Here is an 18,216-nt window from a genome sequence, read left to right as displayed (position 1 = left end):
ACCTTAATCTTATCTTGGGTCAAAGGAGTAGAGCTCAAATTATATATACCTTCCCCTATACCTCCTTTCTTTTCCTTTTGTGGTCCATCATTATTTCTTTCCCTAGTTCTTCTGGACTTTCTCTGATCTGTATTGGTTGTTCTTCCCCTCTTGGGAATGGTGGTCTCATTGTTTCCTTTCTGTAGTTGTAATCGTTGGGATACAGATAATCGCTTGGGGCTCCCCTTCCCCAGCCCTGTTGGTAAAATGGAGGAAGTCCTTACAAACAATCAGTTTAAAGTTCCAGTCTACAATAGATTCCAGCCCCTTGATGGATGGAGAAATCCCCCACCATATAGAGGAAGTCCTAGAAATAACAACAATTTTTTTCAATGGGGATACAGGGGGAGACCACCAGGACCCCATACAAGACCCCCGGTTTATCAACAGGGCTGGGGAAGGGGAGCCCCAAGAGATTATCCGTATCCCAACGATTACGAGGGGAAGAACAACCAATACAGATATTTATTAATGGATAATTATTTGATATTTATTATTTTATTATAGAGGAGGTAGATAGCCTTTTATGGATAAGTGATATAGTGGTTTATTTATCCGTTATGTAGTCAGAAGTTATAGAACCATTGGAGCATTTATATGTGATTGGAGATCACATTATAAGATTGTTTTAGTAGTTAATGTGTTAATTAGCACTTTAATATATGTATTTAATTGCTTATTTTAATGAACCTATTAAAGGGTGATTATTCGGAGTAATGTTAGTTAATTATTAATATTAGTAATTGTGTATATGGCTTTGTGCTGTATCTGTTCTCTGGCTCATTATAACGTCTTGGATTAAAATTAGTAATGATTTGGTAGGGCTGGCTGCGTTATTTATTTGTGCAATATAAGATTAGTATACACTCTCTTAATGTTATGGAGAGACAGTGTTGGCACCTTTCCCTGGTGTAAGATGGCGACTTTGTACTCGACGACGCCCGACTCCAATGTGAGGAGAGGTACAAAAGGAACTGCCCTATCTGAAGTACACATCCTTATGAATAAGTCCCTGAGACGAAACATGTCAAGGAAGTGACATCAGACACAACGGAGGAACCGAAAGTGGCAAATCGGCCATTTTGGAAATTGGAAAATCTGACCCTGACGCTCCCGCTAGCTGCTGAGACTCTGTAAGAGGTTTGGCATGTAGTGTTATTTTATCCAGACACTTCTGCTAGCTCTCAAGACTTTGCATGGGGTTTTCGGATTAAGAGATTTTATTCAGACGCTCCGGTCTACTGCTGAGACTCTGCATTAAGGTTTGGAGATAAGAAATCACATCCATACACTTCTGATAGCTGCTGAGCTCGGCAAAAGTTTGGGTTATGAGAGCTGTGGTGCTATTTATCGGTTTTTAAAAGTAAGAGCATAATAAAGTGTTATTTATTTATACCATACGGAATTACACTATATATCCTTTTTATGTATGATGGGTACTATGAATACTATGGAGTAATCCTGCTCAAGGTCCTGATGACAGCTAGAAGCATTATCCATGAGGCTATGAGGACATCTCAACGAACATATCCAGGCTGGATTATCTTTCCTTGGATGGTGTATACCCTTAGTGGTATTAAAGTGCTGTTTCTTTTGCCATCTGGTAAGGGTATTCAGTCATTACACTATAGAAGTGTGCACTACTTTTAGCACTTTAGTTTTTTGATTTGTTGGATCACCAGAGTGTTTCACTAGCATGTTTTTCCACGTCGAGCACTTGATTCACATATATGGTCACGTTTGATGTGGAGTGACACTTATGTTGCATGTGATTGTACATTATTGTTTTAAGGCTAATACACTATTGTAGTTTTTTGTTTTTTTTTTGAGGATCACTTTGGAGTTTGGAGTCTTTTTGGGAAAGTGTCAGAAAGGACTTGGATTTGCATCTTTAGTATAGTTTTGGACACTTGGTATTTTGGACACTGCGTTTTTACTATGTATTTTTGGACACTGCGTTTATATTATTATATGTACCTGATTAATAGATTTATACCTTGGTATTTTGGACACTGCGTTTATAATATTTTTGACACTGCGTTTATAGTAGTTTTTTTTTTTTTTTTTTGACACTGCGTTTATATTATATGTACTTGATTCCCCTGGTCCTTGCTCTTTTTCCCCCCTCCCTTCTCCGAACTAACTGACTTACTCCAGACTGTACTGTACACTTTGAAAGCTTTGCTATGGTAAGAATTTTAAATAGTTTACTGGGGAATGTTTATGCTCAATGTGTTAAGCTAAAAAACCTTTAGGTATTTTGGACACTGCGGTTTTACTATGTATTTTTGGACACTGCGTTTATATTATATGTACTTGATTAATAGATTTATACCTTGGTATTTTGGACACTGTGTTTATAATATTTATTTTTGGACACTGCGTTTTATAGTTTTTTTTTTTGTTTTTTTTTTACACTGCGTTTATATTATTATGTGTACTTGATTCAATTGATTTATACATAGTTTATTTAGTTTAGTACTTGTTTGCTTTGGCTATAGGGTGAGCATATTGAGGTATTATCATTTATTACACTTTCAAGGGTAAAAGTAATACTTATATGCTTTCAGGGAATAGGTTTATATGTTTATTTGAGATACTGTCTTGATTCAGATTCTAAGGACCAGGGGAGTGCCTTGCCAACCTAGACTACGGGGCTGTGTGTTTCTGTTGATCCACACAGTGTAGGAAGACAGAACTCTAGTCCCTGCATGCAAGGGTCTATAGGTCACTGCAAAATAAAGGAGCCACTCTGAAATAGGAAACCTGGGGCAGCAGTCAGTGTGCCAGTTTAAAGGATAAGTATCTTTTTAAAACAAAATAAATGCCCATTTTTTGCAGTTAAAAAAAGGTAGTTGATACTTGTAGTTGGTTCATTCACCGAACTCTGTGAATGAATGGCACAACCGTGTGGGTTTTCAAAAAGTGACAGCTAGTACGGGGAACTTCTCCCCATACTGCTATCACAGAGAGAGAGAACTATGGGTGGTAGCTGCAGCAATGGGAACATGTTACATGTTCCACCCTAAAAACAGGTGGAACATGTAACATGTTCCCAAAGGTGAATTTAAACTGGAACATAGGCAAGAATTAAAATAAAAATGTAGCACCCTCCTAGGTAGCTAGGGGGAGCTAGACTCCAATGGTTAGATAGGGGCTGAGCAGCAGCCCAGGTGTAATAGCCAGAGTAGGGTCAAATTGTGGTCAGGGCTGAGAGGCTCTTCAGGCTAGCCCCTTTGTAATCCCCAATTGCTATAGAGCTTTGGAGGAAGCGGAGGCAGTGCATGGGTCTGTACTCTTGAGGGAACCTGGCCAATCCCTAACAGGAGGTTGGAAAGGAGCCAGTACAACCCTCAAAGGTAAGAGAACCTGCTCAGTAGTGTGAGAGTGAGGGTGGAAGATGAAGTGAGGTAGAGAGGCAGGAGAAAGAGGCTCACCTCCAGGTACAGGAACCTTGAAAGGTAGAAAGCTGTGGACTTCACTGGCCCACTGAGGCAGGACTACCTGGTGGTAGGGAAAGAGCAACCCAGTTGATAGACCTGGTAGCAGCCATCTACCCAATAGCAGCACAGGAGAAGGACTCAGTGAGTACATCTACACCCCCTAGGCCAGTGAGGTAAGAGAGCATTTGGGTGCAAAACCTAACTTGCTCTGCAAGTGGGACTATTGCCCTCTAGTAGTGACTACTGGATCCCTTGTCCAGGGATTCCTCCATAGAGCCAGATTGAGAAGTATCTTGGGTTGGAGAGGTAAATTGGGAGATGCTGGCTAGCTCTCCAGAATAGGATTTTTGTTTGCATAAAGACTTGTAATATAGTTCAGGAAGTTTGTCCTCAGTTGCTATTTCCTTGGGCATCCCATTTAGCCTTTACCCCATCCAAGTTCTACATCCCTAATGAAACTTCAAAACAAAGCTCAAGGACTGGTTTTCTGTCTCCTGGTCAAGTCTTGGTTTAGGATGTGTGACGCCTGGCTGTACAGGGGGAACAAAATCTTCAGCAACTCCTAAGGGGGTAGTGCTACATAAAGAAGCTGCATTAAATGACTCATATCACTTTACTGTGAACCATGTCAATAAAATGTTGACACACATGGGCAAGAGAGGACAGGCGATCCCTTGCAGTGGTGGTCCTCAGCAGACAGGGTAAGGGGTCAACCAAGCTTCATTGATTTTGCTAATTTTTAAAACATCTTTTTTCTGCTGATAGTCCACAGGCTTCACTGTACAGTAATAATAATTATACACAAAATAATAATTAGGAGTTCATATGTGCTCTAAATTCCTCTGATCGGTATCGGTCAGCTATGAAAGCATTGATCAAATCAACTATGGTTTCATTAGTATGTATTATAAAATTTCATTTTACTTTAATGATGATTTTCATTATAGCCGGCAGCAGTCATGATGTCAGAGTATATTATGTAGTATTGGCCAGCAGAGAGCTGCTTATCAAAGACTGAGCGATCTGAAAAATCCTAAGGCAGGGGTCTTGAATTAAAATTCAGGGGGGTCCGGTCAGTAAAATTTTCTTCCAGCAGAGGTCTGACTCTCATGATTGCGCTATAACACATCACAGCCCCCCTTTACGTCGGTATCCCCTCTTTACATCAGTGTTCTCTGTGCCCTCCCTTCACATTATAGCCCCTCTTTAGAGTATTGTCATCAGCCCCCCCTTACATCATAGCCCCTTATTTACATCAGTGTCCTCAGCCCCCCTCCACATCACAGCCTCCCAGTACATCAATGTCTTCAGCCCACCCTTCACATCATAGCCCCCTTTACATCACAGTCCCCTCTTTACTACGTGTTCTCAGTGCCCCCCTCCTTCACATCATAGCCCCTTTTACAATAGTGTCAGTCCCCCCTTCACATCATTGCCCCTTATGTACATCAATGTCCTGAATCTCTCTTCACATCACAACCCCCCTAAACATAAGCTTCCACAGTCCCTGAATCTAATTGTGGGAGAGGTAGGGGTATGGTGCCAATTACAAATATGTTGTCTGCTGGGTGAAGGTCTGATTTTTACGAGGGCACCAAAAAAAAGGGAAAGAAGGTACAACAGAAGAAACTAAGGAACAAAAAAAAAAGCAAAGTATGGACAGCAGAATAGTGATGAAAAACACAGGATAAATATGGAAAGGCAAACAGAAAGCAGCGGAGGATGACAGAGGTAAACAGACAAAATGACTTAATGTGTCATGCAACAAAGAAACCACAGGGTACTGTATGGGAAAGCTGCAATACAACACAAAGCAGCACAAAACTGCAAAAAATGAGCTAGATGAAAAAAATAGCCAAAGTCACAGCAAGAACAGAAACCAGGAACTGAGATGCAGATCAGAACAATGACTGCAATCGACATCTTTATTTCTTTTATATTCAGAAAAGTGTTCAAGACTTACCTAACATAGCAGTCACACTAATCATAAATCCAAAAAGTCCACTCTCTGGAACACATGTGCCTGTATCACTAGACAACAGAAGAATTGGAAATACATTTAGAAAATAATATTATAATTGGTGTTTAACATTTCTTTTTCTAGCCTACCCTCAAATTAAAAGTGAGTACTATCAGTGTTTAATGAGAAATATAACTAAAATAGAATTAAATGGTTATCACAGACTCTTTACAGCAGTGGTCTCCAAACTGTGGCCTGGGGGGGGGCAGATGTGGACCTTTGCTTGCCTTTATCCAGCCTTTAGGGCACTACTCTTCCAACTGGCACCGATGATGGGAAACCATTCCTTTCACTGAGAGTACCAATGGGGCACTATTCCTCCCACTGATGCAAATAATGGGGCACTATTCCTCCCCCTGATACCAATAATGAGGCATTGCTTGCGTCCACTGACCACAGTCTGGCCTGAAGGTTAATAAACTGGCCCTTTGCTTAGAAACTTTGGAGACCCCTGCTTTACAGTTTTCAGATATTTATGTTACACTGTTGTCTATAACTGTAAATAACGTTTTCCAATGTATACTCAGTAACTCTATATGCACATGGAGGCAACCAAATATTTCTCATTACATAAATTATTATTATTATACAGTATTTATATAGCGCCAACAGTTTGCACAGTGCTGTACATTACAATGGGAGACAATACATGAGACAGTGCAATAACAATACAATGCAATACACGAGGGGTTCGAGGGCCCTGCTCCTTGGAGCTTACAATCTAGGAGGGAGGGGATAGTGGTACAGGAGGAATAGCTGTGGGGGATGGAGTGGTAGGAAGAGTGGAGGACATAAAGGGGTTTATTTACTAAAGCTGGAGAGTCCAAAATCAGACTCCCTTCTGCATAGAAACCAATCAGCTTCTAACCACAGCTTGTTCAATGAAGCATTGGCAATGAAACCTGGAAGCTGATTGGTTTCTATGCAGAAGGGAGTCTGATTTTGCACTCTCCAGCTTTAGTAAATAAACCCCAAATTGTCTGTCTTTCCATTTTTATGGGTGCTCAAAGATTTGGGTTCAATCTTGTGGCCATCTCATGTGCAGACAGGACAGGGCAAATAGATCTTGGGGTGGAAAGCATTTGACTTAGGCTACTGGGTTCCTGTTATTGTCCCTGTATTTTGCCTATGCATTGTTGTAATTGCTTGTTTCCCATGTATTGTAATGCCCACTTATTGTAACACTTGTCCATTTGTTGATTACCATGTTGTGCTATGTGCTCCACTGTGGCACTGCCTCCCCCGTCCCTCCTTCCCACAAAATCTTACAATCACAGACTTACCAAAGTTTGCAGTATTGATTTAGGAAGTGAGAACATCTCTGCAAATTAATGGGGATCCCCAGGTCACCAGAATTAGTGTCTCCGTTGGATAATTTCCCCTCTATTACATGGGGCAAAATTTGGGGTTTCTTTTACTTTCACTTTTGATGATAATGGTAAACAGGACAAATAGGGAAGGTGAATCTCCTTAACGAGGACACGGACAACAATAAAGACCTGACAGCTGTTCTAATCCCTCTCCGCCTTATCCAAAACTAAGAAAAAAAAGTTTTTCCTTTAGTTAAACTTTAACTATTGCCAATAATGGTATCTCACTCAAATAATGCCTTATCGTAGCATAAATCACATAAATATATATTTATTACTTGTATAGCGCTGTCAATTTATGCAGTGCTTTACATATATATTGTACATTCACATCAGTCCCTGCCCCCAAGGAGCGTACAATCTAAGGTCCCTAACTCACATTCATACAAACTAGGGACAATTTAGACAGGATCCAGGGAGAACATGCAAACTCCAGGCAGGTGGTGCCATGGTTTGGAATATATATTTATATTTTATATATTATGTACACACACACATTTTCTTAAGCAATGGCCCTCTGTCTGATAATGACAGACATGTCATGACATAAAGCTTACATATATACAAAAAATAGCTTTACCAATGTAGTTAGGGTCCTTTTACATGGGCAGACCCATTTAGCGGATCTGCTTGATCAGCAGGGGATCTCTCCACTGATCCCTGCAGAGCAAGCGAATGACAGATCTGTGTTCGCTCCACTACTGCAGAGCAAACACAGAGCAGCTCGCTCTCGTCAATGGATGGTCGGATGAAAACGGACCACCTGTCTGTTTCCATTCGATGAACGGAAGGGGAATTGGATTACCATCCATTCCTTTTTTTGCGGGTCAGATCGGATTGGATTTCTGTTTACACCTGCACCTCCATAGAGTATAATGTATACAGAAAATATAAATAAACCCCTATATAGAAAGCCCAGTGGTAGAATGCAGCTAAACTATATCACACACCAGCAGAAGATTTTGGATAACTCACAAGCAGAAAAAAATCACTTATTGCACAATGCAAACTTTTGGCTGCACTTTCAATGACATCTTAGCTTCATTAGCCCAAGCTAATTTGTACCTCTGTAACTAGATACCATTCAGTATAGTACAACAAAGATTAAGGAAAGGCAAAAATCGATTTTTTTACTTTTCGTAATGCAAAATCTAATTGAATAAGTAATACTCATTTTGTTAGTAGTGTTTCACGTAGTGGGTCAGATGTTTTGCATTCTTTACATGTACTGAGATACTTTCATTTCCCTGCTTTGCAGATGGTCCTCCAATAGCTGAGCTTCTCATCTCACTTCCCTAATGTCTTTGGTTCATGACTCTTTATCTATCGTTTCTACTTTCACTTCCTTAAACTTTATATTGATAAATCAAAACTTTTAATATGTATGTCATGGCTCTCTATCTGCCTGCCTGAAATAGCAATTACTTTTTGATATTACCCCCAAAATCCCATCTTCCCAAGCTTTTTGCCGGTGCTGATCAAGGAGAAGTGCTCTAATCCATCCCAAAAACCCTAGAGAATGAAGTGGGTGAAGGCCGGGGATTTTAAATCCCCGTACCACTATACCACTACACTGTCTGTATGGGCACTGACAGTACATCACCCACAGGAGGTAAGTACGGGGCTGGGGGGTGGAGGGAATAGGTGTAAGGTGTTAGTTTCCATTTTAATTTTTCTAAAAAGGTGAACTAACACTTTAAGGCGAATACTTAATTTTGATGCCTAATGTAAACCTAACCACATCCTGTCCTTTCCAGCATAAAGTGAACCTGTACTCCTTTTTTTTTTTTTTCAATGTTTAATAAAAAAAGACCCACTTAAATGCAGACACCAAAAGATAAATGCTGTTGCTGCTATTTAAAAAGCCTCTCGTATTCTAATTTAGTTTCACTTTTTTACTGGGGCCTTACAGTCGCTAAGACTGTAAAGAAAAAATGTATTGTTCTGTAACATACAGTTTTAAAGTGGTTGTAAAGGCTGAAGGTTTTTAACTTCATGCATTCTATGCAAGAATTTAAAAAACCTTTTGTGTGCAGCAGCTCCCCCAGCCCCCCTCATCGCGATCCATTGATGTGTACAACAGCCTCGGCTGTCCGGGGTCTCTGCCTTCTCATTGGCTGAGACAGCAAGTGGGAGCCATTGGTCAATGAGGAGAGGGAGAGGGTGAAGCCAAGGCGCGGATCCATGTGTGAATGGACACAATGAGCAGCGGGTGCCCCCATAGGAAGATGTTTGCTATGGGGGCACCCGACAGAAAGGAGGAGCCAGGAGAGCCTGCGGGGGACCCGAGAAGAGTAGGATCAAAACCACTACACACAGCAGGTAAGTATAGACATGTTTGTTATTTTTAAAAAAATTTAACTTTAGTATCGCTTTAAAGTGTATTTCCACTTTCTCGGCCAAATTGGGATACCACCTACTTTATCATTTTTACTTGTTCTCATTCACATAGCATAACTTATTAAACATACATTATACTTGCACTTTTCTGAAAACTCTAAAACTGTAGCTTTCTTCTGGTATGCACAACATTTACTATCATTTTCCCTATCTGTACTGTGCTGGCAGATCACATTATCAGCTGTAAAATAGATCTGAACACTGTTCTAACAAAGGTCTAAAGATCTAGAAGCTTGGCTTATGTTTTCTATGTTTATGAGGGGGAAAATGGTGTGTCCCTCTTTTTAAGTGGCAACAGTTTCCTCTCATTTCAGATTGTTCAGAGTAGCAAGCTTCAAGTAAACACCTAGAAAGGGTTTGCTGTGAAAATGGGAACACATAACAAACACGTAATGCAAAATAAATGGCCTGGTCAGGAAGGGGGGTATATCCTCAGCAGGGCAAGTGGTTAATAACAGATTTTGCCACCCATGCATTTGAAAGGGATTTGCCTCTAGTTTGGGTTTGCCAAATTTTAAACAGGATACACAACCCCAATATACACATCAGTACACTTGTAAGATAGAATCAGCACTAATGCAGAAAAGACTCAGTACAAATTAAATGGAAGAGTTTAAATATCATTGCAGCAGTAATATGAATACATTTCTTCACTGTGTTCTAGTTTTGTGTTTTTATTTCTTTATCTTACTTGAGGAAGTCAAATATTCACTCTGTAAATGACTCACTAAAGCCTAAGCAAGTCTCGTAATGACGGCATGCAAGAAAATATTATAATACCGTATTTTCCGGCGTATAAGACGACTGGGCGTATAAGACGACCCCCTACTTTTCCTGGTAAATTGTAGTGTTTGGGCTATACTCGCAATATAAGACTACCTCTCTTCCAATGCACACCAGTGGGAAGAATAGTGCCCCATCATTGGTGTCAGTGGGAGGAATAGTGTCCCATCATTGGTGTCAGTGGGAGGAATAGTGTCCCATCATTGGTGTCAGTGGGAGGAATAGTGTCCCATCGTTGGTGTTAGTGGGAGGAATAGTGCCCCATCATTGGTGTCAGAGCGACGAATCGTGCCCCATCATTGGTGTCAGTGGGAGGAATAGTACCCCATCATTGGTGTCAGTGGGAGGAATAGCGCCCCATCATTGGTGTCAGTGGGAGGAATCATGCCCCATCATTGGTATCAGTGGCAGGAATAGTGCCCCATCATTAGTATCAGTGGGGGGAATAGTGCTCCATCTTTGGTGTCAGTGGGAGGAATAGTGCCCCATCATTGGTGTCAGTGGGAGGAATAGTCCCCCATCATTGGTGTCAGTGGGAGAAATAGTGTCCCAACATTGGTGTCAGTGGGAGGAATAGTATCCCATCATTGGTGTCAGTGGGAGGTGGAATAGTGCTCCATCATTGGTGTCAGTGCGGGGGGAAGGAATAGTGCCCCATCGTTGGTGTCAGTGGGGAGGAGAAAAAGTGCCCCATCGTTGGTGTCAGTGGGAGGAATAATGCCCCATCATTGGAATCAGTGACACCAATGATGGGGCACTATTCCTCCCACTGACACCAATGACACTTGCTGACCCCTGTTCCAGTATGGTGCTGCTGCAGCCAGCATATGTGGTTGCAGCAGCACCTCTGTACGGCACACTTAACGGCTGCTCCTTCACTTGATTTTCGCGGAGCCGCTCGGCTCCGCCTCCTCGCCGGTGATTGGCCGCCTGTGTGCCTTTCCTGAGCTACAATTCTGGCGGCCAATCACCGGTGAGGAGGCGGAGCCGAGCAGTCACGCGAACATCCAGTGGCTGAACTGAATGAAGGAGCAGCCGCGCTTCCTGGACCAGATCGTCGTGGGACCGGAGCCAGGTAAGAAACAGCAGCCCCTGCCCACCCCTGTACTTAGTGTCCCTTCCTTTGAAAGGGGGGTTGGCGGCGGCACCGCCCCCCTAAAAATTGTCAGCATGCCGTATACCGGCGTATAAGACAACCCCCGACTTTTGAGAAGATTTTCAAGGGGTAAAAAGTCGTCTTATACGCCGGAAAATACGGAACATATATTACTCTTTTAAAATGTCCTCATTGCAGAATTGCGGTAAGGCCAAACAAGCCAGATATTTATCACAGTACTTGCAGTGTGTATACCAGGGGTGTCCAACCTCCAGTTCACAGGCCGCATGTGGCCCAAGGCGGCTATGAATGCGGCCCAACATAATATTGGAAACATATCTAAAAATGTTGGGTTTTTGGGAAATTTTTATAAAAATGCATTTACACTTAGCAAACACATGCAGCTGAAGCAAAATTTGACAGTGTCTTTTTACTGGACTTTTATAAGTTTTACCTTCCCAATAGTCCACTCTTCACAATCACACCTTATTCATGTCATCAGTTTTCGGCAGCATCTATATTTAGGAGCAACTATTTTTAAGGATGAAGCACACAAAGGGCAAAATTAGAACCAAAATATCTGATAAGCACCTTGAGAATTCATTGAGAATTGCTACTTCATCCATCGAAATAGATATGGATGCATTCATTTATCAAAAAAATTGTTGAATATCGCACTAGTTTTATGTTGCCCTCTTTTACTATATATAATAAAAAATATTACAAGACAATGAAGTTTTATTACTCATGTAGGTACATTATCTATATCAGTAATCATTCACTGATCTGCATGACTTTTTCTGCTCATCAGCTATACTTATTGTTAGTACATTTTATGTTTGGTCCAAGACAATTTCTTCCAGTGTAGCCCAGGAAAGTCAAAAGGTTGGACACCCCTGGTGTATACCGTTTTCTCTAACATCAAAGGGACTCATAGACATTATATAATACCTAGGCATTGGGTACTAGTAAGAAAGTTGAACATATATTTCTTGCACTGAAGCCTGATTCACCATAAAGTTTTTTTCTAATATTTTTGGAATATATGAATAGGATACATACTGTATATGGAAGTTGGCTTGGTAGGTAGGCTCAAAGCTTTTAACCTGCCTTGGGCTCTGTTTGGTCTTATTCAGTCTCTGTCTACACCTAGTACTGTTACTAATACACCTATTTTTCATCTCAGAAAGTTAAGAGCTATTCTGCCTTTATCTTGGGGGAAATACCAGCAGTTGATCAAAAAAATTAAAGCAAGATGATTACTACCTTGTTGCTCAATTTGACCATAATCATCTACATTCCATAAGATTTATTCTTTCATGCTTATCAACAGACATTCTTAATGAATGTTTGAAATATATTAAAAGCACAGATTACAGAAAAAATAGGTTTTATCATGACGGCAGAAAAACCACATTGTTATCTTCAACATGTAACCACAGAACTATTTCCCCATTCTTTGAAATCAGTTTTGTGGATCTCAGCAGTACACACTTCATACACAAGATCTGCAGTAGTAGTTTTTAGTATGAGAAAACTTCCAAAAAGTTAAATGAGTACTTTGAAAAAATTTACATAAGTGTAACATCCTGCTGTAATACTGTTTGCAGGATATTAAAGGGAAACAAGATGACAGAGTCCTGCAGCTCAGTTGCACAGACTCTGTTGATGGGATTTGTAGGCTGATTGCAGGCCATTTCCCAGAGGAGCTGGTGGATGGGTGGAGGCAGATAAATACAGAAGCCTGGGAACTGGAGGACAGGAAGTAGACGGAGAGAGCTGGAGAGCAGGTGTAAGGAGATCCCGCAGGATGCCGGAGGTCCCAGCTGGGCCAGACCGCAAAAAGTGGAGAAGAGTTGGAGAGTTGCTAACACCAGTGACAAGTCTGGTAAACAGCTCTGTGAGCAGGTGAGCTGGATTGCTGCTCTCCAGAATGATCTCTGAAGGAGGAACCATGAGGAAACAGGGGCCCCCACCTACAGAGAGACTTTCCGCCACCTGATCGAGGCTACATATCGGGTGAGAGAATTCCATACTCAAGCCATCTAAGTTGCACATGACATTACCAAACACAGTTATTTTCTACTCAGCCTGACTACTTTTGTTTTTCAAGTTACACGTGTTAAGGCCCAAGTTGTTACTAGTTATTGCAGTTCCAGCATATCCAATCACAAGGATCCACTGCACTATCTGCCCTCCATAGGCCCAGCTGTACTGTTGTCCTCTTTACAGTCTGCCCATTTGCCAAGATGCTCCTCCACTGCTGCAGTCTGCTACTGTTGCTCAAGGAAGAACCAGTTTCTACAGAAGTGTGTTTTGACCATATTTAATCTCTGCCAAATCCTACACCCCACTCTGTGTGTGCCAAAGGGGTAATATTTAAATGCAACATCACCTACGGGGGCAGTTCCTTTTCTTTGTGTTTACCCTCTATTAACCATTTCCATACCGGGCAATTTTACACCTTCCTGCCCAGGCCATTTTTCACGTTTCAGCGCTCTCACACTTTGAATGACAATTGCGCGGTCATACAACATTGTACCCAAACTTAAATTTTATCATTTTCTTCACACAACTAGAGCTTTCTTTTGGTGGTATGTAATCACCGCTGGGGTTTTTATTTTTTGCTAAATTAACAAAAAAAGACCAAAAAGTTTGAAAAAAAAAACACGTTTTTCTTTATTTTTCTTTTTCTCTGTTATAAAAGTTTACAAATAAATAATTGTTCTTCATAAATTTAGGCCAAGATGTATTCTGCTACATGTCTTTGGTGAAAATAACCCAAATTAGGATGTATTATTTAGTTTGTAGGAAAGTTATAGAGTTCACAAACTATGGTATAGATCTGAAAATTGATCAATCCTGAAGTACTGACAGCCAATCTAATTTCTTGAGGTCCAAGAATGTCAGAATAGTACAGATATCCCCCAAATGACCCCTTTTTGCAGAGTAGACAGTCCGATGTACTTCATAAGAGGAATGGCGATTTTTTTGAAGTTGTATTTTTTTTTTGTCATTTTTCGGAAAATGAAAAAATAAAAAAAAATGACTTTCACGATTTTTTTTTTTTACATATTGTCACCAGTGCAGTACAGCGTCATCATATAACTGGCATGGTGGTGAACAGGGACACTGACCTGATGGCAGTATGAAAAAAAACAAAAAAAAAAACAAAAAAAAAAAATATATATATATATATATAATTATTATTTTTTTTTTTAAAAATTTTTTATTAAATGTTTTTTTATTTTTTTTAAGATTTTTTTTTTTTCATAGTTTACTATGACCAAAGTAGTACAATGTTACCATAGTAACATTGTACTACTTTGGGGAAGTGATCAGTATTTTTTTTTTTTTTTTTTACACAATTTGCTTATAGCAAAGAATTACTTTGCTATAAGCAAGCATTTACCTGAATGACATCGATTCATTCAGGTTTTTTTTTTTTTTTTGTGCTTAGCTGTGATTTGGCCACAGCTAATCACATGACATGTGCATGTGACCTGCTGTGACCATTCACAGCTAGGCACTAGTATACAATGGATGGCATGAATGAAGCCATCCATTGTATACAACTGTCATGTGACCTGCTGTGATTGGTCACAGCAGGTCACATGGCACTGGCAACGGGGGCCGGTACTCAGATCTGTCATCGGCCGTGTCCGAGGTACATGGTCAGTGACAGATCGCGCCGCTGCGTGGCTCTGCAACCACGCAAACTGCGCATGTGCGGGAGGACGCCAAATGGCATGCACCCGGAAAGGTAATACATTTTTGCCGCCGCCAAACGGCTATAGGCCGGGCGGCTAATGGTTAAGGAACTTCTACCCTTTGTCTCCAGGAGGATTTGAATCCTTATGTGCACCAACTAGGGCCCCATTGAGAATTAGACCCTGCATATTAGTCTATTTAATTGAAGAGCTCTTCTTTTCCTCAGAATTAGAGTAAGCCCTCAGTCACTGAAAGCCCAAAGTTAGTTAGCCTCTCCTTTTTGTAGTTTTTTACTCACTGGGGAAGAAACATCTCAGAACTGGGGCTATTGCTAAAATTCTGAGCTGCAAGAACTCTAAAACTGATTGAGATTGTGACCTTTGCTTGAAGTTGCTAGAGTGACAGCCGTTATCTTATGCACATATTTTCATGTTGCTTTATTGTGCCTACATTTGATCTCAATACAACCAAAATATCAGTTCACTCTGAATTGTGTGTGAGTCTATTATATGGTTGTAGCCAGAGGATTCTTCTGGTCAGAGGTTTAAGGTATTGTCATCAGGGGTTGGGCTTCCAGACCTGAGTCAATAAAGACAGGGAACCCGAAAATGACTCAGCAGCTCTGGAGGGGGTAGTGCTACATAAGCTTTACATGTAAAACAAGTGCAATGCTTGCATGTATATGAAAAATGTAAATACATGTATATGCAAAATGTAAATCAAGGCAGTACTAATCTATTCCTCCTAAGATTTGTACACAGTCCTACAGAATGTCTGTCTTTTGCACATAATAATAAGTAGTCATTTTCTCATGCCTGGTATTTTGTGGGAAAAAATAGCTGAGAAGAAAAATGCTTTCCTCGTGGATTCAAGTTCAAAATCTTTCACAAATGTAATGTGTATTTGATACCTCTTTCCCTCCTTGCATAGATTCACTAATTTTATAACGTTCCTTCATGCACAATAAGTTGTCTCAGTTCAGTCAAGTGCTTCTATGGGTGCAATCACAAGCACTTGATTGCATATTGGAATGTGTTGAGAGCAGGGGCGGACTGACAACTCATGGGGTCCCCGGGGACTAGGGGATCATGGGGCCCCGTGTCCTTGCCCAAACTAAAAAAAGCCTATGAAAAAGGTACCAGGGGCATCTCATGGGGCCCCCTACTGACCCCAGGCCCTCGGGCAGTGCCTGAGTTTCCAAATGGGCAGTCCGCCCCTGGTTGAGTGTCTGGCATGCATGTCCCCATGCATTAGTGTGTCTATTTAAAATAGTGTCTGCAGGACACCAATTCTCAGTGATCTGCCAGCAGTTTTCAAACCTGTGTGTGCCCTGAATTTTTCTTTCAACTCTTGCTACTGATCAGTCTCACCTGTCTTAGGCTGCTCTGTCTTTCTGGTGCTAAGCTTTGGCTTGTTTGATCTGATACTGTAACTGATTTTAATTTTATTGCTGATCACCTGTTTTTTCCTGACTGTATCCCTGGTATTTTAATTGTCCTTTTCACTATATGTTGGTTGCAATTTAATCCTTGTACTTGTAGACCAAGTGATCAAAACTAACAGTTTTCTACCCTAGAAGGCAGTGGAAACAGCAAGCATTTTATGAAAGGAATTGAAAGGTTGTAGGGTGTTCTACATCAGTCCATTAAAAGTATATGAATGCAATTCTTGTATTTAAAATGTATTAGAGACACATTGAAGAAAAGTGGACGTAAAAGAAGCCCTATTGTTGGTGCCAGTGGCAGTATTAATAACCCTGAACACTGTTGTCAGTGGCTACAGTAGTAACCCCCAGCATTGGTGTCAGTGGCAGCACTAATATCTCCAAGCACTGGTTTCAGTGGCACTGATAGGAAGGGGGGTAATATATAATGCCAGAATTAGTGTCAGTGGCTGCAATAATAACCACAATGCACTGGCATCAGTGGACGCAATAATACTAACATTGGTGTCAGTGACAGACATAACAGCCCTCAGCAATAATGTCAGTTCTGCAATACTAACCCTGCACTAGTGGTCAGTGAGAGCGCAATTTAAACCCCCCATGCAGTGGTGGCCAGCGAAGGTAATATCCAATCACTGGTATTTGTGGTCAGTGGCAATATTGTGTAACCCACTCCTAACTGGTGGTCAGTGACAATATTATTTAACCCCATTCACAGTAGTGTTCAGTGAAAATATTATGTAGCTCCCTGTCCTCCAAATTGATGGCCAATGGCATTAATATTTAACCCCCCAATGGTGGTTCGTAGCAGTACTATGTAACTCCCCCCCTAATTGGTGGTCAGTGACTGTTTTTTTAGCAAACACCCCCATCAGTGGTAATTGGCTGTAAAATTGTAATCCCCTTATATTGGTGATCGGTGGTTACTAATTACATGTGTCTTCTCTCTCTCTCTCTCTCTCTCTCTCTCTCTCTCTCTCTCTCTCTCTCGGCTTGTGATAAAACTTCTGAACTGATGTTCTCTTCTCTTGTACCTGTTTGTTTCACTGAACCTCTGCTCGTTATTGACCATGCTATCTGGATTGCCACCAGGGGCGGACTGACAACTCATGGGGCCCCCAGGCAATAGGGGATCATAGGGCCCCTGTGTCTTTGCCCAAACTCAAAAAAGCCTATGAAAAAGGTACCAGGGGCATCTCATGGGTCCCCCTGCTGACCCCGGGCCCTCGGGCAGTGCCCGAGTTTCCAAATGGTCAGTCCGCCCCTGATTGCCACCTGATCTATGCTTGTTACTGACTACACTGTCTGGATTGTCTAAAACCTGCCTGCTATCTACCTACTTGTCTTGACGCCTAGGCCATGCACTAAAGACTCCCTGGGTCACCTACTACCTTGGAGGAAACCATGAGGTTAGTTGATGTAACGGACAGTCTCAATGAGAGGTGTTTTGAATCTTACCCTCCTATGCTTCGTGAATACTACTTTCGGTCACTTTCTCCTAGGGGCCTACAAGGCTTGTGCCTCCTTTCCTAAGCAGCCCATGCAGGTAGGGGCCACTCGCCTGTACTTTTAACAGAAACTCAGAAGAGGAACTCAGGAACTTTGTTTATTTTGTAATGCCAAGGGCTAGTGATATCCTACAGCCCCAGTTAAGTGAAAGCCACAACAAGCTGTTTATACCTGCCTCTCTCACCACCTGTCTTTGTGTACTCTGTCTCCACCAACAATTTCATCAGCAGATATCTGGCTCTCCCCCCTTCAGATTTTTCTAAACTTCTTGGTGAACCCCTTTTTCCAGTGTTACTGTGTACAACTCACCACTTTCCTTAAGAACTCTTTCCCTGCACTCCAGCCCACCTGACCTTGACCATTGGTGCACAGCAAATAATCTTGCATGTCACTACTTAGTT

General features: G+C 41.3%; 1 protein-coding gene across 1 annotated transcript in view; it reads right to left on the bottom strand.

Annotated features, from left to right (window-relative positions):
* The window catches only part of DRAM1 (DNA damage regulated autophagy modulator 1), an 87,854-nt gene that overhangs the window by 47,316 nt on the left and 22,322 nt on the right, over positions 1–18,216 (bottom strand). The window contains exon 2 of the mRNA XM_089651808.1: positions 5,446–5,513. Within this exon, the coding sequence (XP_089507934.1) occupies positions 5,446–5,513 (68 nt within the window). The remainder of the gene's footprint in view (positions 1–5,445; positions 5,514–18,216) is intronic.

The sequence above is a fragment of the Staurois parvus genome, unplaced genomic scaffold (assembly GCF_062004578.1).
Source record: "Staurois parvus isolate SC_StPar_1 unplaced genomic scaffold, SC_StPar_1.0 ptg000025l, whole genome shotgun sequence".
NCBI classification, from domain to species: Eukaryota; Metazoa; Chordata; class Amphibia; order Anura; family Ranidae; genus Staurois; species Staurois parvus.
The sequence above is the reverse complement of the archived record's forward strand: the minus strand, read 5'-3'. Positions and strand labels throughout refer to the sequence as shown.